Source organism: Poecile atricapillus, chromosome 2 (assembly GCF_030490865.1).
Source record: "Poecile atricapillus isolate bPoeAtr1 chromosome 2, bPoeAtr1.hap1, whole genome shotgun sequence".
Classification (NCBI taxonomy): Eukaryota; Metazoa; Chordata; class Aves; order Passeriformes; family Paridae; genus Poecile; species Poecile atricapillus.
This window is the reverse complement of record NC_081250.1, coordinates 5,457,423-5,479,699: the sequence shown is the minus strand read 5'-3', so window position 1 is coordinate 5,479,699 and position 22,277 is coordinate 5,457,423. Positions and strand designations below refer to the sequence as shown.

Below are 22,277 nucleotides of genomic sequence, written 5' to 3'. Positions count from 1 at the left end.
CCACTTTTACATGCTCATTTTACCTATGCACAAAAGAACTGAAATAGCTTCATAAGTATAATTTGTGTTAAATGGTGAAAAAAAGAAAAGCCAAAAAAGACAGTTAATGGCTAAATGACAATGATCAGCAGAATTGCTTAATGCCTTCCTTTTTCTGATTCCTTTATGGACATGGAATGCTGTATTATGGTTTTAGTCTATATAATTAGAAGCTGCACTGATAACAGGAAAACTTCAGCCAAGGCTGTTATTTAAATCAGTTCATAAACAGCCTCCTCTCCCCAGGCAGGAAGCATTTGGGACAAGGGGAAATGGCCCCAGGCTGTGCCAGGGCAGCTTCAGATTGGATATTTGGAAAAAAGTCTCTCACTGAAAGAGTGATTTAGCACAGATGGAGTCACCATCCCTGAAAGTGTTCCAAAAACTGAGTGGACATGGCACATTGCAATATGGTTTGGTGGGCACAGGGGTATTCATTCAAAGGTTGTTGATCTTGGAGAATTTTTCCTCAGATTCCTGGATTCTTTATCCACTGTTCTGCAAAGGATGACAGAACTGTGGCATTAGGTGTCTTCCATCAAGCTTTCAAATTTCCATATAGTGTCCTACCTGCACTGGATTTGCACACACATCTACACTGCTCTGAGATCTTTGGGAAATCAAATTGCTCTCAAGAAATTACTCTTTCCTGCCTCCAAAGAGAGGGCTTACAGGTAAATCCTAAAATTATTTGAGAACCATAAACTTCAGTGCAAAAGCCTTTTTTTTTTTTTTTTTTTCTTTTTGAAACTTGCCTCTGAAGCAATAGAGGGTTTAGGGCAGTCAATTCCTCATGGATCTAATTTTCCAGGTAAATCTAGAACACATAGATCTATATCCTTATTCTTCACAACATAATCCCCTTTAAGTCAAAATTTCTGCTAAAAGGCTTTGTTTCACCCATTTCAGCCTCAGCCAAGTGTTATTTCTCTGTCCTTTTGCCAGCTTTTGTGCTCCTGGACCTTCTGGGTCAGCTGGTTCTGCTTGTTGATCCAGCTGAAAACCAATCATAAAATGCAGGAACACATCAAGGGAAGGAGGTGGGTGTGACTATCCTCCTCTGGCAGTGATGTGGCATTAAAATGATTTAAATCAATTAAGAATCCACATTCCAGTAAATATGATCTTTGGTTTAAAAAATTATCTGAAAAATCCAACCAGCATTGTGTTGGAGATGTTTTTCCTCTTATTTTTAAATTTAAAAAGAAATAGGTCCTTTCTTGTCTGCAAAGCTTTGTAATGTCTGGAAAAAACAGAGAGTTGTTGACTACCCAAGAGCTAAGAGCAGAAACCAAATAAGTAAAGGTGAAGGGATTTCTGGTCTCACTGCTTCAGAGTTTGGCACAAATCTTACAGCACAAATATGATTAAATCCTGTGGTATATTTTATTCTGATCTGACATTTCTTGTTAACAAGTATTCAATTTCGGTGACTAATCAAAGCTGGGGAATTAGGAAGCCTTTGATAAAGATTTCTTCTATAGAGAATCATAGAATCATTTAGGTTGGAAAGACCTCTAAGGTCACTGATTCCAGCTGTTATCCCTTGTCTGCCAAGTCCACCTCTAAACCACATTCCTGAGTGCCATGTCCTCTGAGTTATCCTAGCCTGGATGGTCTCTATTTCTGTGGTATAAAGGAATAGAAAAATGCCATTAAATAAACAAGAAGTCCAGGCCTTTTAGGCATTCTTAACACATTACAAGAAAGCAAATCAGTCACAAAGCTAATTGCTAAAAACCCCACAGAAAACAAATAAAACCTTTGCAGAGTACATTAAACACTGGAATACACCAAAGCGATTGTTTCCCTATTAAGAACCCAGCTCGTTATTTATTCAAACACAAATATATCTTCTGGCCACAATACTGCTGAATACAACCATGGGAAGGGTAAAAAATTGAGGAAGAGGAAGGGCTTTGTGGTTTCACACTGAGTGAAGTCAAGTTCCTGACTGTAAGACATCTCTTAGGTGAGTCCCTATCCAACTGTCACACACAGAATTAGGCTGCAGGAGGATCCACATTTTCCCTTGCTACTGTGTTCTTGACTGACATTTTTTGTGTTCTCAGGTGCAACCTCCTCTCTCATCTCTGTTTGCAGTGTAGGAGACATGAGAAAGTGTAGGAAGTCCTTTCAGGCTGCAAGTCAGGAGATTGGGAATGTGGGGGTCTTGCTCTGAAGTTGTCTTGCTGTCGATAGATTTGCAAGAGGGACATGCAAAGTCACTGCCTATGGAAACTCAGAGGAGGAGACTCCTCCTGCACCTCATGAGAAGAGCAGTGGAAAAATTTGCTGAGAAATATTTGCATGGTTAATGAGAAATATTTTGAGAAATATTTACATGGTCCTTTGAGCGTCCTTGAATTTCACAGTGGGACACAAACGCACCACACTGCGGTGTCCCTGTTGTGAGAGACTTTGAGACTTAGAGACTTTCCTCCCCCACAATTTGGATGTTCTGCACGTAGCTGGTGGCTGCACGTGCCAGGCTTTCCATCAGCCCCAGAGAGATGAGATATCAACATATGTACAGCCAGCCACCCAAAAGCAGGCTGGTGCTCCGCTACCCTGAGCTCTAGTGAGCCCCGTGTAAATCTAACGCCACGACAGCACAAAATCTTAAATCTTACAGCTACAATTCTGATTATATGGCATTTTCTCTGGATTTTTACAAGTCCATGGGTAAGATAAGAACTGTGCTGCCTCTGTTATAGGGGTCGCAATCTTTCAAAACGGTGTCAGGGCATTTTGTGTCACTTTTTTCCTGCATTTTTCATGGATGTGGCTTTGAGATGGGGAGCTGAGGACATCTCTTACCTTCCAGGGCACTGGTGATGATGCTGACAGCACTCACTGCCCTCTGCCTCTGAAAGGGCTCGTCTGAGTGGTCCACTGAGGGCCGGTGGGGCATTAAAAGCTGTTTCTTGCTTGCCTCATCCGAGGGGGAGGTCTGTTTAAAGGAACACACTGCATCAGCACAGTAAAGCCAAGGCAGATATTGGGTAGAAATTTCAGAACTGCCTAAGCATTAATTTTGTCATCTGAAGAGTATAAAGCTCACTGACTGAGTTAAAGACATGCTGGTGGGGCACAGCTTTTGAGTATGGCACTTTGAGCAATTTTGGAAAATCTGTTCTGCCCTTTACCTTCATGTCAACTGTGGGTGAAAATAAAGGAACTCTTAAGATGCCAGAGCAATAGCAGTGCTACTTTCCCATGCTCTTCGCTTGTGAAAGAAGGCCTGCTTAATTGTATTAATTAATCCATTATTTCTGGGATGTGTTAACTATTTAATTATACAGCTAGAAAAGGAAAAGGGTGTGGGTAACAGCTCTGTTACAGACCTCTGATATCATACCAAGCAAACTGACTCCCCAACACATGTTTTCCCTTGTTCTGAAACACTGCCAAATCTCAGGAACATATTGTCATTGTGGTGATCTTTGGTGTTATGGATTCTGAAGCTCCATAATTAGGGGAGAGACTTAGCTTCTTTTTCTCAGGAAAAAAAGAAATAACCTAACCCTTGTTCTCATGTTTCTCAAGGAAAAGCGTAAAAAAATTTCCAAAGAAATCAAATACCAGAAAAACAGAACTTCCAAACTGTCTTTGTTTAATGTTTCATTTTAAATTAGATTTATGCTTTTTGTAGGCTTGGGTTTCTGAAGTCAGACAGAAATACAGTATAGCTGAAGACACACACTGCATTAAACATTTTATATTGTCAGCTCAGAGGAGTAAGATGTTAAGGCTTTTATTATTACAAGCTCCCACTTCATATAAAGAACAAACCCCACTTGGTTTACTCCTCCAGATCCCACACATGTGGAAAGAAAAGTGGTTGAGGTGCAAGATTCTGGGAAAGCCAGGTTCAACATCATTCACGGACCTCCTGGTTGAGACCCTCAGTTTTCCCAAATAAATGTTTAACAGCCCCTGCCCTGGGCCTCAAGCATCCAGGCTGTGAGGTCTGAGACCCTGTGTAAAAAGAAAGGTGTAGAAAGATGGATCCTGATGGCTCATGTGTTATAGCTCAAGCAAACAGGAAATGAGAAGAAATCCCTGCAAAGATGAGAAGCTCTGGTTTATTCTGATATCAGAGTAGCTGCTTTAGTTTCTCCACAGACAAATGAGCTACAGGAATTAGATTCAGTCTTCTGGATCTTCTCATCACTTGGGTCTGAAATGGTCCTGACCACCCTGAGCAGCACCTGGGATGCCAACTGAGATGTGCCAAAAGCAGCAGCTCCACAGCTCTGCTCTTTGTGCCCAGGGACCCAGGAACCCTCCTTTTCACTATTTCTCTATCAAAAATGCTCTTCAAGAAAGGCAATTCCATGAGAAAAGCAAGAAAAAAAGGGTGCTGAAGCTCTATGAACTGTCTTTCTGGACTGTGACCTCTTCAGGGCAGGGGATATCCCCAGCAATGGGCAAAGATGTTTCGTCACTGGTTGGCAATGAAAATTTTAACCAGGATGCTGATCCCAGGTCACTTCAAGTACTGCAGTTAAAAATACCAATCACTGCAAGACCAGAGAAGAGTCAGAACTTTGAAAGCAAGCACTTCAAACATTAGCTGGGCCAGAAAACCAGTAATGCTCCAAAATGACCCTTGTTTTCCCCTCTAAAATGTGCTTTTAAAAAATATCTTAACTGAATCAGCTTATTGTCCATTGAATTACTGACAAAGTCATCTCAAAAGGAAAGTTCTAATCAGAAACTCTTCAAAGAGAGTTGTACTTGTGCACAACAAGAAAACATTCTCTCCTTGGCTTAGGAGACAGGGAATACCAGGAATGATGTTTCTGATGCATTAGTTTGCTTGATTTCCTTCACCTCAAAAACATCCAATAAAAACCAATGAAACAACAAATGTTTTATTAATGAAGAAAGCATCTACAAAATTGCATAATCACTCACAGCAGTTTGGAATATATAACAAATACATGGTACCAAAAAGAAATAGCTAGACAGGGTGAAGAAAAAACAGGAGAGAGACAAATTTTTAAGTAGGATAAATTAAAAAAAAAAAAAAAAAAAAAAAAAAAGGAAAAGCAAAGAAAAAGAGGAAAAAAAAAAAAACCCAAACCACAAGTTTACCCCTGTAAAATGAACCATAAGAAAGCCTCAAATTTCAAATCTCTATATATTATTTCACTCTTTTTAAGCTCTAATATCTTCCCAGCCTATCTGACCTAAGGCACAGCATGTACCAGTAACATGTCATCAGACAACCTCATTCCCAAGAGTTCTTTATCCAAAATCCACCTTTTCCTCCCAAGTGCAAAGAGGTAGAAAGCCAAAAGAAAAACTTTCAGAGGCTCATACTTCCCGTTTTTCTTTTAAATTCATTTAACTAAACCAACCCCCTGTTCCCTGCCAGCCCCTGGCACCTGGCACACAGCAGAGGCTCATCCCTAGAGCCAGGACACAGTGAGTGGCAGGCAATGCCACTGGGCAAAGATTTGCCAGCAGAGCAGTAAATCCATCACGTAGCCACTTTGACGCTTACTAGGAAGAATTTTTCCAGGAAAGAAAGTTTCCATCCAGGTGAATCACTTAAAATTATTAAAGCTGCTTAAGGAAATTCATGAGTTTTTGTCCTATGTAAAGAATAGATATGTGTGGGTGGGTTTGGGTTTATATTATTAGTATTTGTTTTAGAATAGAGAGAGTTGATATTCACACAAGGAACTGGCAGCTTTTGCACTGTGAGACAGAAACAATTCTAGGAACTGGACAAGCAGGCAGCATAAAGGCTATTATCACCTCTGAGAGAGCACACACAGGCACAGTGGCTCATTCTGCTTATATTTCTATAGAAATTAAGCATAAAATAACAGCAGTCCCCACAGTTATGCAAGGAGTCTCCCTAGGATCCAGATGAGAAATCACACTGGAGATAAACATGGGCACCTCCAGCAGGACAAGATTATTTGTGTTGCCCCTGATTGACTGGAAATGTTCCTCCTTTGGATTATCTAAATTCTATAGAGACAAATATACTATTCAGTAATTTACATGTAAATGAGGATGCATAACAGAGATATTTTCCTCTCATTGCCTACAGTTTTGAACTATGTCAAAACGATTATGTGAAGATGGGCTTAAACACAGCAGCATTTTTAAAGACCATTTTTGGGAACCGGGACAGGTTTAATTTTCCTTGTACACTTCAAAATTTTTCAAGCAGGAAAAGAGGTGGGCAGGCCACACCATGAGCAATGAACCCACTAAGGCACCAACACAAATATTTAATGAAATTGGAGGTGGCCATAATAGAGCACAGCATTAAAAAGGAACCAACTAATTTTCAGGATGCTTGACTATTTAAAGAGATGCAGCTTAAACTAAAGCAGTTTGAAATATTTGTACCAAATCTGAGTGATTTACTCTTAGGATGTACAAAAGCAAAGTTTGAAATGAGCAGAAACCAGAGCTATGGTGACAACTCTGTGTGACAGCATCAGAGGGTTGGGTACTTATATCCACGTAACTCATTGGCAGATTTTTGGATGACTTATTCTGCTGACCTTTATTTCTGAACATGGAAACTGCTAGCACTTTCCCTTTTCATCAGTCCTGTGGCAAAGAAAGTAGTGAAAGGGAGAAATTTTACCTCAGGGTGGTTTTAGGATCAAAACAATGTGGTCAGCAAAAGCGTTTTTTATGCTTAGCTGAAACAAAAAACAAGGCCTTTTTTTAATTTTTCTTTTTAAAATAATATAATAAAAATAAAAATTAATATAATCAAAAGATAAATTGCTAAATCTTTATTTCAGTCCCTTGATAAACAGCTTGGCCACTCTCAAGGGCTCACTCTCCAGATGTTCTCCCTCCTGCCAATCTAGCAATGCTCAGCACTTCAAGTTGCATAGAAGAGAAAGCATAAGTGTGACCAAGAGGAAATTCAGGAAAGGTTATGTGTGCAACAGGGCGTCCCCAGGTTACTCCAGCCTCGTTGCCCATCCCAAAACCATGTCACAGGCTGCCCTGCCCTGCTCCTGCACTGATGGGAAGCTCTGGTGAGGAGGTGCCCCAGGGAGAGCAGAGCAGTGGGGATCACCAGCTAACAGCCAGTGCCCACTTGGAAACCACCACTCTTCCAGTCCTGCATCCATTTCACTTCCACTTCCAACTTCTGGAACAATTGTAAAGTCAGGTTAAATTAAAAATCTTGTGATTTCCCTGCACTGTTACAGGAAAGGCTCCAGCTGGATTTAGGATGCAAGAAGGGATGGTGTTTTGTGTGTTCCTTAACCCTCTAGAAGTTCTTGACAGCCACAGGCGAGATCTCCCTCAGCCTCATCAGAATCCATGGATAAACTGAGCTCCAGGTAAGAGCTCATCACCTAAATCAAATTCTGCACAAGCATATCAATACCTTGTGAAGGAAGGTGTTATTCTAACCTCTTAACTAAGAAACAAGACACAACAGAGCAATGCAAAGCTACAAACAAATACTGCAGGAAGGTGAAGAGCCTTTAGGCTGTAGTGTGCCCTGAAGTTACTTATATAATATATAGACTTTAAATAAAGGCAAAAGCCAAAATATCACCCAGCAACCAGCAAAAGTGTAAAACTTTCAAAGCTCTCAGTTTCAGGTCAAGACAAAAACAATTAGGACTTCTAGTATAGTCACCAGGTCCTGCTTATGTCCTATTTAACTGGGAGAAGTCTGGTGAAATCAGCAGCTGCATCACTTGAAGAAAGCTGGTGGGAGAACAGGACAGCCCTGACTGAGTCCTCTGCATCCCCAGAAGATGTCCAGGAATTGCCATAGGTTTCCTGGGACAAGCTCCCTACACCCCTCAGACTTGACCACCTATTGCTCTCACCATCCAGGTGGTGACTGCTGGACCCAGACTTGATTTTGTGAAGAGTATTTGGAGACCACACTTTCCTACTGCACTACTTTGCTCCTCCTATCCCCTCTGCAGGCTCTCAGGCTGGAGCCCTCACTGCAGTGAGCCCTCTGTGCAGCTCCCCACAATGCTGCCACCACTCCTTGTGGGAGCTCTTGTGGCACGGGGACACAAAGTGTGCAGAGACACATGGGCTCCCTGTAGAGGGTGGGATGTCCTTGCTCAGGCTGTGGCTGAAGCCCCTGGGGATTTGAGGGTTAATTTGATGCAGATGAGTTGGCTGGCAGGTGCTGCTCAGCATGGACCATGCTGACCATGGTCAGCAAAGCTGATGGCCATCAAGATTGCCCCAGCTGATGAGACTGATAGGCTCTAGCACCATCCATTGAGATAACCTAAAATCCTCCCTTTTTCCTCAGCTGTATTTAGGAATTAGAGAGAGGAGATGCACAGGGCAAACACACTTGATTTTTCTTGGAAACCCACTCATCCATTCGTGCCAAGCAGCCAAGGCCATCTGAAGAGCATTTGAAATTGGCTTTTTTATCTTACATGTTTTTCTGCAGCAAAGTGCCAGGATGTCACTCCCCTGAGTCACCAGCCTGAACAGTGGGATAACCTGCTGCAGCCTCTTCTCTCTTGGGAGAGGGCAGCTGAACTGCACAGATGTTTTCATGTCAGCTCAGCTGCCACCTGCAGCCATTCCCATGGGCAAATGTCCCTTGGCTGGGACAGGGGGTAGCAGTTGCAATGACACAAAGGTGTGGAAGTTTTCATTGTGGTCCCAACCCAACCGCTTTGCCTGGGGTAAACTGTTCAGGGTGGATACTGCTAAAGCTGATGAGGCTAAAATGCTCAAAAGTGGATAGTGGCTGCTTTCCTGGAGAAAACTGAGTAGGACCCACTTTGGAATAATTTGCAACTATGGGATAAGTCACTGTTTGTGACTGAAGGGCTACAGTTTGAAAATGCAAAACTAGAGATGGTCAGATCTTGTTTCAGGTTTGCTCTGTCTTTTAAATCAGAAGTGCTCCTCCAAACTTTCCCCCAATTAGAATTCAGTGATTTCCCCCCTTAGTGGCAGTCTGATGGGTCTGTGTTATGTTCATCTGATACTACTCAGCATTACAGAGTGACCTAAAACAGTGCATCTTCAAAAATCTTATGATGTAAATTGTGTTTTTTTACAGCTCCATCTACCCAGGTGTTCCATTTGCATGAGCAAAGCCAGTTACATCTCAGGAAGCTGCAAGTCAGGGCTTCAGCCATGTTAGAGTGATGCATTTTCATGGACTGGTCCTTCATTTCTTGCTCATGAAAGATAAAACAGATAGCCCAAATGGGTCCTTTTCCACCATGGGCTCACACTTGTTCAAAATAAATAACAGCAGCAGGGTCAGTGAGGTTAATGAGGCAACTGCAACATCTTTCTTCTACCTTCTCCAATCATTTCAAGAGATTGTAAAAAGAAACCAGAGCTGCTAACAAAGAAAATATTCACCTACAAATTCTAACATGAAAAAGGTGAAAATCATCAAATGCAAAACCAAGAAACATGCTGATTTATCTCCAAGCACACTGAGGGGTCAGATTTGCTATTTCCTTCTGCCTGAGCCACAGCTGAGGCTGCACGTTTGTGCCCGGTGCTTATGACTCCTGTCGCGAATACATCTGTACAGCAATGGGCCCCTTGCCAATTAGCTTTTAAATCCAGCTCACATTTTCTGGATAGATTAGGTACCAAACCTGTTTTGCAGAAGACACAACATCCTTCACATTGCATCACTGGATGAGCATCTGTTACTATAGTGCCTGGGTGTTATTTCCTAGATGGCCAGGGAACCGCCAAGTGAGCTCACCCACCCCGGCCATTCAATTTTCAACATCCATTTTTTCAAAAGGCAGGAAACTGACAAATGAAAATAAATGCCAGCAGAGCTCAGAGACTCCCTGTCACCTCAGGACCCAATCCTGTAAAATACCGATATTTTCTGTGAAAGGTTGAGTGCTCTTGTGCTTTGCTAAGCTTTTTCTGACAGCTGGGACAGCCTCAGCAGCCTGCAGAGCTGCTCTCCTCACAGAGAAAAAGCAGACATCCTCTACTCACCTACTGAGGTCTTATGACTTTGTTTCAGAATTTTTTTTTAAACAGATGCACAAATTTTCTTCCCCAGCTCCTTTAACACACACATTTTTTTGGTTTGTTTTTCACAAAGCTAAATCCAGTAAATCTTCCCTATCTACAAACAGCATTTCTGTTGCTCAGTTGTTTAAGGAACTGTCTCAGGGCTGGTCATCCTTGTCCACAGAGAGTGAAAGTGGGATTACCAAAGTCCTAAATGAAGGAAGATGTGAACATCTGAAAAAGGAGCAACAGTCTCAAAACTGTCAACAAAACAGATAATTCTCACACCAACCAGTTTCCCACATGTAGCACTGCCCCTTCTCTCATGGGTGGTGTGAGAGTCTATTTGCAGAACTACAGGGAATGCCCAGATTGGTGAGGAAAAAAATTCAGTCCAAACCCTGAAAGGAATGAAGCTGCTTGGCTCTAGAGAAAAAAACTCCTTCTCTATTTGCTGATAATCTGACACCACGGCTGGGATCCATCTCACTCACCTTTCCCTTTAGGAGATACCTTGGCTAATACATGTTATAATCACATTTGCTTTTTTTCCCCTTCCAGTGTAACCTGGTTTTGGCACCTTGTTACTCTGAGTGGGCTTTATCTCACATAACCTAAGACCTGTGGTTAAAGTGAACAGAAGGAGGCACTTCTAAGGAGAGAGATTATTCTGATCCATTTTTGATCCCTAAAATGAAATAAATCCTGCCCACACTGATTGTAATGGTGACCTCCATAATTTTAAAGACTGTTGAGAGTGATGATATTCAATGCAGGTTATCTACACAGAAAAAGGCAAATTCCAGCTATCTCAAACTAGTAACCTGTGCAGAGTGCTCTGCCTGTGTAGCAGCTATTTCCTAAAACATCATCTCATGGTGTTGCTCTGCAACAAAGATGCTGGCAATCTGCAAAAGGGTTGAAATCTGTTGATCTGCTTGTATTTCCTGGGTATTATTTGAACTGGATGCTAAACCCTTCTGGGAACTACCTTTGGACTGAAGGAACAGCCCTCCTCAAGTAGCCCAAGAGAAGACCAGAGGTCAGATGCAAACAGAGACCAAACAGCAAGAGAAAACACAGCTTCAAGATGGAAAGACTCACTGAATAATTTAAAAACCATCATTTTCTATCCACCAGACAATGTCAGCTATTCAAAAGTCAAAAGAAATCAAGTTTTAAAACGTCCCTTCAAGAAAAGAAAGTCTGTGTCAAACTCAAGATTTAGGTATTTGCTTTCTGACAGCTTTGAAGAGAAAGTCTCACCAGAAGGCATGAATGTGCCTCCCTGATGAGGCACTAGACACACATTTCTCTGTGAATTAACTCATTGTCTTCCCATCCTGCCTGGAACGGTGAGTCTGGGTTCCTCACTGTAGACTCCATATGGTGTAAATAAATTACAGCAATCTCCAACAACATTTAGAAGGAAACGAGAGCGCGAATCACATACAAAAGTTATAAAGTACTCACCAGGTCGCCTGTCCCAGGCTTTTCCATAATAACTGGGGGGAGCAGTAACCCTGCAGGAGAAGTAGGGTCTGGGTTGAGTGCCCCGGTGCCTCCTCCTATCAGGGAAACCACACCATTGCAATCCACTGAGCTGTTCCTTTTGCCCGTCTGGGTGTAGTTGGGAGTAGTAGGGTGAGAACTATGGCTCACTTGACTTTGCACGCTTGGACGCCTCCCAGATCTTGGAATTAAGAGAGAGCCCCGGTGGCTTTCATTTTCCCCAGCGATGCTGATCTCATCATCGGCAAAATCTGTCTCGGAGCAAGTGTCTCTGCCACGGAGTCGGAAACTGAAAACGCTTCCGTGGCTGGTTCTGCGCTTCACCAAGTTTGCACTGGGACCATAACTAATGCCAAGGAGAGTCTGGAAACCCCCAGAAAGGAAAAAGGGGAAAGAGAAACAACATTTTGCAACACGTTTTCAGGAACGAGGAAGTCCTGGGGGAGAGCAGTAAGTTCCATTTTAAACCAAGCGCTTCAGAGAAAGGGAGACTTAATTACAGGTATTCAGACTCCGCAAAGTTAAGAGGTTGGACAGTCATTCCTAGCCTTTGGGTATTTGTCTAACACTTGACAATTAAAGATGTACTGAAATGGGAAGGGTCAAGGTGGCACTCAGCTCACATGTGATACTTCCTTTGCTTCTACTCCCCCCCATGGGACAAGTGCCAGAGGACCTGGGAAGGCAGCACAAGGAGCGGAAGACAGGAGCAGGGAAGGGGATCCAGCTCCAATCTACTGCATTATCACACATCTTCATGACAGCTAGGGAAGGAACAGTGCAGTGGGAGAAGAATAGATAAAGAAATAGGGCAGGAAATGAACTGCAGGGAAAATGAGAAGAAGAGGGAAGAAGAAGAAGAAGAAGAAGCAGAATACGACGGAAGAAGGTGATAAAAGAAAAAGAAAAAAAACAAAAACAAACCAAGAGCAAGAAGAGGGATATGGTTTATTAGTTTGTAAAATGATTATCTCAGTGCACATGGCTGCTTAAGGGCTAGGTAACCTCAGTACACAGCAGTCTCCCTCACTCAAATATCAGCCTTGACGATCCACTCTGACGTCAGTTAGTGAGACTGCAACTCTGCCAGAGCATCAGCAAGATGTAGCCAAGGACTAAACACACCTAAAATCCGGCAGAGTAGAAAGGATCTTCAGAAAACGTGTAAGGAATTCAAGTCTATCCCTTTCTCTTCTCTCTAAAGAGGAAATGACTGGAATAAGAGCATTTAGGCTGAATGTATTTTTGAATTTATGCCTGTACAGAATTTCCAGCTGTTTCAGAACTTTCCCATGAGACAAGTATCTATGAAGAGAGGTCAGATTGCCACAGCACCCACAAACCAGACAAATCAAATGGAGCCTGATTTCATTCTGTGCTGTAGCTTACACCACCGAGTTATGCAATGATGCTATTTGGTGACACTGGTACACGGAGTAGTACAAAACTCAGGCTCTTTCTGACTAAAAACAACCCATTTGGATTGCTACCAAATTTCAGCTGGTCAAAAATCCATGCCTGGGTTTCCATGGCACAGTCATTGAGACTGATTTCTGATGGCAACACACTTCCAGCTGCTCAGATAGCATCTGAATGATGACTCAGCCTTATTCCCTCCAACCATGCCAGACACAGCCTTGCAGAGAAGATTTACTATCAGCTTGGAAATGTGTCTCTCATGCTTCTCATGCATATGACATCCAGGGGCAAAAAGTGAAAACAAGGAATATTAATCTGAGAAATAAACTGGAAATGCACAGCTGCAATCCACAGTGCTTCTGGCACGTGGTGTCCTGAAACCCATCCACAATGAAGCTAAAGAGCAATTCTGGGTTTAGAAAAGGTGCAATTTGTTATGCGACCCTCTCGACCAATGAGACAACAACAGAAACTGTTGGATTAAAAAATGCATGTCATCTACAGAAATCCAGCTCTGGGTAAATTTTGTGAGCTGGGGAGTCACTAATTGGTCACATTTACTTACACCACTTACATGTTTTCTATGAGCTTTTTATGGCTGCCAAGTATCCCTAAATTCACTGACAATAAAATAGAAAAGGACTTAGCCCATTACATGGCTATTCAAATCAACAAAACAAACTGATTTAAACTTTGCCCTCAGTTAAACAAAGACAAATTCTCTGGAGCTATTTATGATCCCTTGATACACATAGCATGGGCAGATTCATATTCATGCATGTCAGGAACATTTACATAAAACCTTATTTAATAACACTGTCATTCTGTTTTTCTTCCCTGCAATAGAAAGTAGAAACAAGTGCCACAAAGTTTTGACTTGGAGGCAACTAGCAAAAGAATATAAAAATGTTAATAATGTCTTTGTATAATATTTAAAAAGCTCTCAGAGACAAGTGTCCTCCTCTTCTCCTCCTCTTTTTTATTTTTAAGCTTTGTAGGTTTCCACTAAGATTTTATTCTTATCTCTAGTAGGGATAGGATAGATATAATCATATGAATGGAAGAAAATAAACCAGACCAAGGGTAATCTTGAAGAAAGGAAAAAATAAAAAGGAAAAAAAATTGAAAAAAACAGGTTTGCAAAAATGTTTAATGAGCATTTAAAATTCATTTAAAAAATAAAGTGGTAATATGTATCCTTCCACTGTTCTAGCACAGACCGTATGCTGTATCTGCTGTGTTAGTATCTGTTATGATATTTAATAACTGTTTCTTCTGAAAGTTTTGGTTTTAATTGCCTTGTTCAGAGCCTGGCCTGTCCAGGAAAGTACAGTGTGAAACAAGTGATATTTCAGACCATGGCTTACCATCCTCCTTTGACCATCATCGTAGTCACACTTGGGATTCCTTTGGTCTTCCCCATACTCATCTGCCCCTAAAGATTTCTTTTTCTTTCTCTTATTTCTTCTTTCTTTTGCACTTTTAGGTGACATTTCCAATGAGCTGAGTGACATTGAATCAATTCCTTTAGTGGCAAGTGCCTAAATCAGAAGATTGTAGAAAGTATAAATATTATTATTTCAGGATTTCAGTAAAAACTACTTACTGATCAGAAATCACTTTTCATTTTAAATTTTAAGGTTGTATAGGAGAGATATTAAAAATTTCAGGAGATAAGTAATCATAAAACTTAGGAATGGCTGCATAAAAGGATGTTTTTTATGTGGACCATTTGACACATCATGAAGGAACAGCCTGTGTGCGCATTTCTGGGATAACACTTCTGGTGCCAGGCAAGGAAAAATCTCAAGATGGGGAACCTCAGATTAAAGTCCCCCTGGATTTCATCCCCTTGAAGGGCTGGACAGGAGGGCAGCCCATCTGGCTGCTGGGATTTTCCCTCTCCTGCCACAGAGGGATGCTAGGAACAGCAGGCAGCTCAGCTGGCACATTTCTGTAAACCCTTATCCCGAGCAGCAGCGCAGGCAGCTGCGATCAGAGATGCAAAGAAAGAACCACGGGCTTAACTGGAGATAAGGTGGCCTTTGCTGTGCTGTGTGCTTCCATGCTGTGCTGGCTATCTGCTGGGATCGCTGCAGGAGCAGGCTGATAACACACCAGCTGCTGGGAGCCCTGCAGAAGCCCAGTTCCAAAGCCTGAGTGCTCAAAGCCACAGCTCTGGGAGCAGATGAGCAGCCAGGAGGAAGGATCTGTAGGAGCTGGGAGAGCTGGGGCCCCGTTCCCAGCACAGGCAGGAGGAGTGAGGGGACTCTGGGCACAAGGTGGTGACCACATCAGTGGCCTGGAGACCAGCCCAATGCAGAGCCCCCAGCTGAAACATCTCGAGAGTTTGAAAAATCCTCTCCTGGTTCCCCAGAACAGGAGAAACAGATGAATCCTCAGTGCTATTGTCTGTAAGCCACTAGAATCAAACAGGCAATCATCTCTCCACTGCAAAATACTCCCTTCCTCCCACAGGCATCAGTCCAAGGAAAGTGAAGGCACTTAACAGCCGTGTAAAGAATCAATCATGTATTTCAAGGAGTAGCAGTAGCTCTATTACGCTGAGAGCACAACAAAACTTAATTCCTGTGGGAAATATCTTTCATAAGCAAGCTGCTTACTTAGAGCAGGGAGGAGGAGGGCTCAGACACTGGTCTAGGCTGTTTTGGTTGGTTTGGTTTGGGTTTTTTTGAGTCAATTGATTTAATTGCTATGCTGAAATGCTTTCTCTTCATAAAGATTCGGCAAGTCTTTTGGAGTTAAGCTCAGATTTAGGAATGTGTTAGACCAATTATATAAATTGACTGATAGTCCCCAAGCAGGCCTATCAATTATATTTCTGCTCCCTTTATACTGCACATTATAAAAGCTGGCCTGAACTGTTTTGGTTTTCCTTTTTGATTGTTGTCATATTTTCTTGTAGAAAATATTGTAGGTTGCTACTCAGCATGCTGTACTCATACTGCAAAATAAGTTAATTTTTTGTTTCTCAGCATTTTCTTACCTATTGCTCGAGTTGTTTCTGCGCTCAATACCTCTCTCAGATATTGAAAAAGGATTTGGACTGAATTGTTCCTCAAGGCATGGAGGGCCATAGAATCACAGTACAGCTTGTGTTGGAAGGGAGCTTAGAGCTCATCCAACCCCCTTGCCAGGTTACTCAGTGTTCCATCCAGCCTGAGCTCAAGGATGTCCCCATGTCCTGCCTGTCTGCCCTTTCTGTTTGGGTTCCTGTGGCTGGAACATGTCCTGTTGCTCAGGCACTGTGGGCCATAACCCACTGCAACAACTCCAGGGGCAGGAAAGGTGTGTGGGACCAGGCATACCTGGCAAGGGCATGTGGTGGCTGAAGGATGGGAGGAAAACTCAGTTCACACGAGCCCTGATGTGAGGATTACACAAAAGAGAGCTCTTGAGGCAAGAACTTAGTGGTACAATGAGAAAGACAAAACCAAGATCTTGATCAAGGTTTGGAGAACCAGATTAAAACTGAGTAGCACTGACTGGGGAGAGATATCTCAGCAGGACATCTGAAAGCTCCATGGTGCAGCCACACAATTCCCTTTCCTGAGCCTCCTCTTCCAAATGTCTGCTTTGAGGTGCCAGGAGTTGATTTGCAGAATTACTGAACTTCATTAGTGAACACCACGCACCCAAATCACTCCACTCCTGAATTTCCTTCCCTTAAAACTAGGTTAATACTCCAGGAGTATTGCAAATGCAAAGGAGCATTTTTGAAGCACATGGAGTCTGAGCAGTGGCAAGAGGCCCTGAAAAACCTTGGAGGATATTAGTCACTTCCTCTTCCAAGCAGGCTCTGACTGCCTGAGCTGGGGAGTCTGCTCAAGCTGGCCTAAGGCAACAGAACGAATGATGAGAAAGCAAAGAGCTGCTCTCGAGTCATGTACTGTCCACCCTTTGCACTGAACAGGGCACAGGGAAGATGAGAAATGGCTGGCTGAAGAAAAGACTACTATAAAGCATATAAACAAATGGGGAAAAATTCAGATTTTCAGGGGAAACTTTATTTTTTGACACATTATGCTTTCCAGGCTTAATGTCCCTTTTGTTCTGTACACCGGGCTTAATTGAAATCAAAGCCTTCAAAATGGAATTCTTAAATATCTTTAATTATAGTTGGGGCTACTGAAGTTGACTGTTATTAGGAAGAGCTCAGCTGGAGTCAATACATATGAAAATTTGTATAAAATAGGTATGAGTTAGAGCTCAGTTTGTTCCCTTAGGTTACGGCAGAGTTACTCTGTTCAAAGTGGCTGTATATGGACTAAATTGCATTTACCTATTACTTAAACTATCAAAGAGGATCTTTAAAAGGACTTAAATGATTCATAAGCCACTACTAGCACTTTGTCAAGAGTGAATTGCATTTTCTATTTTCTTTCCAAGGATTTAAATGGGCTTTGGATTAGGCCCTGAAGCCATATGTACCCAAACGAAAATTATGTATATTAGTTTATATTGTGTTTCAAGGATTTATTTCTCTGAACTACAGTGCTACGTGTTATTTCAGACTAATTTTCTTACAGTCTTCTTGTTCACAGCACCTAAAATGTTCTTTTCTGCTGTTTAATAAAAGCTTTCTACCCCACACAAACCACAAGCAAATTAAATACTGTTATTAAGGCTATAAGGCTACATCCACCATTTGGCTTCCCTGTTTTTTTTAATTTATGACATAACATTGAATCCATACCTTTTGCATAATTTTCAGGTCTTAGCACCAAGGTCTGTCTGTTTACTTTTCCAGGAATAAAGCCATATGTGCTTCAAAGAGGTTAATCTATACCTTTATCAAACAATTGGATATTTACGGCAGGCTGAGCAAGACAGTGAGAAAATTAATGTGTGCTAAAAGGGTGGTGGAAGGAGGTTCAGCTGGGGCTCTGGCTGAGATGCCAAAACAGCTGGGTTGTGCTCAGATGCAGAGGTGGTTTGCTGACATTAAAACATCTCACATGCCAAACTACATTAATTTTCTCTGCTGGCATACATGGCACGGTTAAACCAGTACAGCTCTGCATAAGTAAAGTCCAAATGGCCCCACTTCTTACCGGGAGAACTATAACTTTTCTTTCATAAAAAAAAAAAAAAAAAACAACAACAAAACAAAACAAGAAAAATTGCAATAACTTTGTCCAGTACAACAAACATTAAACTGCCTTCAAGAAAACTCTTACTTTGGTTATCACACAAATGTAAAATAAAGGGGACGTAAATCACAAGGTAACATTTGCTCAAGTCACCCAAGGCTAATCATGTCACATAGTTCACTGACCTCTTGCTCTTTCTTCAACATCTCCATGGCTTCCCGAAATTTTCTTTCTTTCTCCTCTGTTTCAGCAATAGTGGCTTGGTTCTGCTCCTCATATGCCATAGCCACAACAGCCAGAATCAGATTGACCAGGTAAAACGAGCCCAGAAAGATGACCAGCATGAAAAAAAGCATGTAGATCTTCCCAGCAGATCTGAGAGTCTGTAAGTAAAGTAAAATGGACACTGCTTTACAATGTTTTCAAAAAAGAAAAAAAAAAAAAAAAAGAAAGAAAATAAGGAGTTCCTTTTAAAATTAGATTTGTAATATAATTGAATCCAGCCTTTGTTAATAGTTCAAACAGAAAGCCTTTGATGAGAAATGACAACCACATACAAGGAAATAATCTCCTCACCAATACATTTTCATACCTTAATCAAAAGTTTTGTGCCTTGCAGTGAATTAATTTCTAAAATAATAATGCTTTCAACGCTTTCCTCTTTTACCAAATCTCTGCTGGTTTTCCTTTAGAATAGATGTTAAGAGTCAATTGCAGCAAAACTTCCCCCACAGTTCAGTCTGGTTTTGTCTAGTGCGTAGAAACTATCCAGGTGGGATTCATGTTGGATCCTTTCAGATATCTACAATCCATGTCCTTTTTCAGGGAGAAAAATGCATGTTTAAGGGTGCAACTCAACCAAATATCATTGAGACATCCGTGTCAGGAGCAGAAGAACCAAAGCTTGGGCTCTTTTGGATGTATCCCCTGGCTCTTCATCAGATTTATTGGCATAACTGGAATTTAGGGGGACATCTTATGTGTAACAGATATGTAACAGATATGTCCCATGCTTAGTGAGTTGATATTGTACTGACAGAAAACACTGTGTGATAGTATAAGGTCAAATAATAAAATGGAGTGATGTTCATCCTTATTTGCTGTGACAGTTTCTGTCTTCCAGAGTTGTACACATAGCTCTGTGTCAAGCAAGTGAATACAGCTGTTTAAAGAATCTTCAGTCTCATTGTTTTACATTTTCCTGAAGTGAAATTGTGTAACTGGCTATATATGAAGCTGAAATCCCCCAAATCTTCAGCGAAGATAGTACCTCAGTATCTTCAGAGCAGTTCTGTCAGCATTATCCTCTGATTTCCACATGATCACATTCCAGTTTTGGCAGGTTTGAGATGCAGCAGCAAATCGTCCGTGGCTTCATGGACAGAGAATGTAATTCAGTACAAAACTTGCAGATGTAGTTCTTTGGGGTTTGCACACATTTCAGGAAATGCATGCTGAGCATTTACTCAGAGACCACCTTGCATGTGACTGAGTTGAGTCTGGCTCTATTTGTGCCTCTGTCTGTCAGGTGTCCGTGACAAAGAGCTTGCAGCAGGGGGAACTGAAATGTATCACGTAGTCTTGTCATTTTCTGAATTTGTGTTCATCACCATGCCTTGCAAAACCAGATATGTCAGGAACAAAGGTGCATCTCTGGCCTTTTCTTGTGCTGCACTCAAAAGTTTAACTTGTGTTACAACATCCACCAAAAAATCACCAAGTGGTGATGTGGTGAGCTTCCTCAAGTGGTGAACTTCATTTAGACTCGGGTGAATTAGTGTCTTTCTCTCAGTACCACTTTTTCTCAATTTCCCCAAACACCCAGCCTAATGTCTTCTGACATCATCACTCTAAAGAAAATAAATTTATTATTAGAACTGATTGTCCTTCTCCAGAACATCTGATTATCCTTCTCTAGAACACACACAAAGCACAGTTCACCAAAAAAACAGAAATTCTTTCTTGTCTTTAACTGTTGGATATGCCACTGTAAGAAGATGGTATCTTTATTTATATTTTTTAACAGCAATAAAATAATCTCATACCTGTTGGTAAAGACGTTCCCAGTAATCTTGAGTCATAAGACGAAACAAGGAGAGAAAAGCCCAACCAAAAGTATCAAAGCTTGTGTAACCATGGTCAGGGTTTTCCCCAGCCTTCAGACATATATATCCCTCAGGGCACGTGCTGCAAAACACCAAATACCATCTGTGAGATGCATCTTAGATGGCTCCAACAGGGAGAAACTGATTTCCAGGGAAACACATACAATGCTCTTGGTTAAGAGCACAGGTGATCCACAGCAAATTCCTTCACTGTGTAAAACTACAGGAAACAAGCTATGCTATAATATCAAAGGTCTTTGAAATCTTGTTTTTTCTTTGAAAAGATAAGCAAGGAAATAATAACCATAGCACGAGCTGCAATGGCAAATTATCATCTAGCATTTCACATATTTTGAATAGGCTTTCGAATAGACTGGAATTAGGTGCTTAATTATAATTTCTCTTGGCACTTATTCTTAATTAAGAATCAAAAACCTGGTGTCTTCTGTTACAGCTGCAGGTAACGCTGTGATGGTGAACGTGCTCTTTTGGTTACGCAGTCTGACACTGGCTGGACACCACCAGCCTGTGCTACCATAGCACCTTCCTGATTGCTTCCTTTGCCTGACATCACTCACCCTCCACCAGGATTAAATCTTTAATCTAAGAAACCCAGCCCTTTGTTCCACTCTCTGCCACAGTCTGGGGTCATGACATTTTTTCTATTTCTGCCAGGAAAAAGCTTTCCTTGTGTGTCTTGTAGATTAGTGTATTAAATGGCATGCAGATAGCATGAATTTCACTGGCTCTCATTAACCTTTGAGGCTCTTTACAAGTAATTTTCTAGCCCCATATGCCAGAAGAGATAAAAAACGCTCTCAGTGGTACTGTGTAAGCACTGAACTGCATCATCAAGTGAAACACAAGGTAGAAGAGATCCCAGGTCGAGGTGCCATCCTCTCAGAACAGATTAGTCAAAAACCCCCACGGCTCTTGAACATCAGAAACCACTCTCCAAAAAGAAGGAATGACCCATTGGAAACTGAAGACGTAGAAATATGCAAAGGTTTTCTTCTGTATGTATCCTAGGAGGAGAATATGAGATCAAGTGCCCTGGGGATTTATGGTATTTGGGAATTTTTTAGGTGACATCCATGTAATATCTGGAGAAGCAGGTCCCAGCAGAATGTGCAGTTACAGCAGCTCTCCCTATTCTCCTAATCCTTCAGACAGAGATGAACCTGGTGCAATTCCCTGCAAATTCCAGCTGCCACAAGCAGGCATGGCTGGAACATGTGGGATTTTGGGCATGTCACCAGTCACGTAGGTTGTATAGCTTTAAGATTCATTTTCTCCCAGAAAAAAATCCTAGAGTTTCTCAACCACTGCTATTTTTTTTTGTTTTTTTACCAAAGCAGAATATTGCCAGAAATTGAAATGCGAAACAGAAATAGAAATAAAGCAAACAAATTTTTAAAATGCCAGAAAAAATAAAATTTGACCCCTGAGAAAGCAGTGTGTTTTCAGTGTGAAAACTGGTGCTCTTTTTCTCTAAAAACTATATTTTTTATATAAATGTAAAATAAATTACAGCACAGGATAGCAACCTGTATTACATGTCAAAATGAGAATATGCTTTTATACAAATCTATGGTGTCTGCCACCACCGTTAGACATTCAACAGCACTTTTAAAATCTTAATTTAATATCAGCAGTGAATCACAAATTTTAAAGTAAGTCTGTTTTGAACGCTGATAAAAGGAGTGATGAAGCATTGCAAAATGTATGCAGGTCCTTGTTTACAGTAGTTTTCAGAAAAAGCAATAAAAAATGAGCAGCTGATGTTTAGTGAATTAAATGTTACACACAAGTGGGGGTATAATAAATGATTCTGTCACCTTAGGTAGAGCCAAGTTAGCTTATATCAGTTGAGAATTCAGATAATAACAATTACATCTCACAAAGAAAGAAAAAGAGTCACTCCCAATTTTTACCCTGCCAGTCTAGAAACGCCTCCTTCTAGATCTTTCCTACTTTGACTACCTATTTTTTCCCTAATTAGAGCCACATTTCAATAAAAAAGACAGTAACATTACTGAGTTAGAAGATAACAAAATGCAGAAATCTCATATTATTTTTCCCCTAAAATATGCAG

At 41.3% G+C, this 22,277-nt stretch overlaps 1 protein-coding gene across 4 annotated transcripts in view; it reads right to left on the bottom strand.

The window, feature by feature from the left end:
* Positions 1–22,277, bottom strand: part of LOC131575634 (sodium channel protein type 5 subunit alpha-like) — a 210,234-nt gene that overhangs the window by 99,172 nt on the left and 88,785 nt on the right. For all 4 annotated transcript variants that reach the window (XM_058831335.1, XM_058831337.1, XM_058831338.1 and 1 more), the window contains exons 9-12: positions 20,123–20,264; positions 18,263–18,460; positions 14,331–14,504; positions 2,860–2,992 (exon numbers count right to left, since the gene is read on the bottom strand). In XM_058831335.1, coding sequence (XP_058687318.1) covers positions 2,860–2,992; positions 14,331–14,504; positions 18,263–18,460; positions 20,123–20,264 — 647 coding nt within the window. The remainder of the gene's footprint in view (positions 1–2,859; positions 2,993–14,330; positions 14,505–18,262; positions 18,461–20,122; positions 20,265–22,277) is intronic.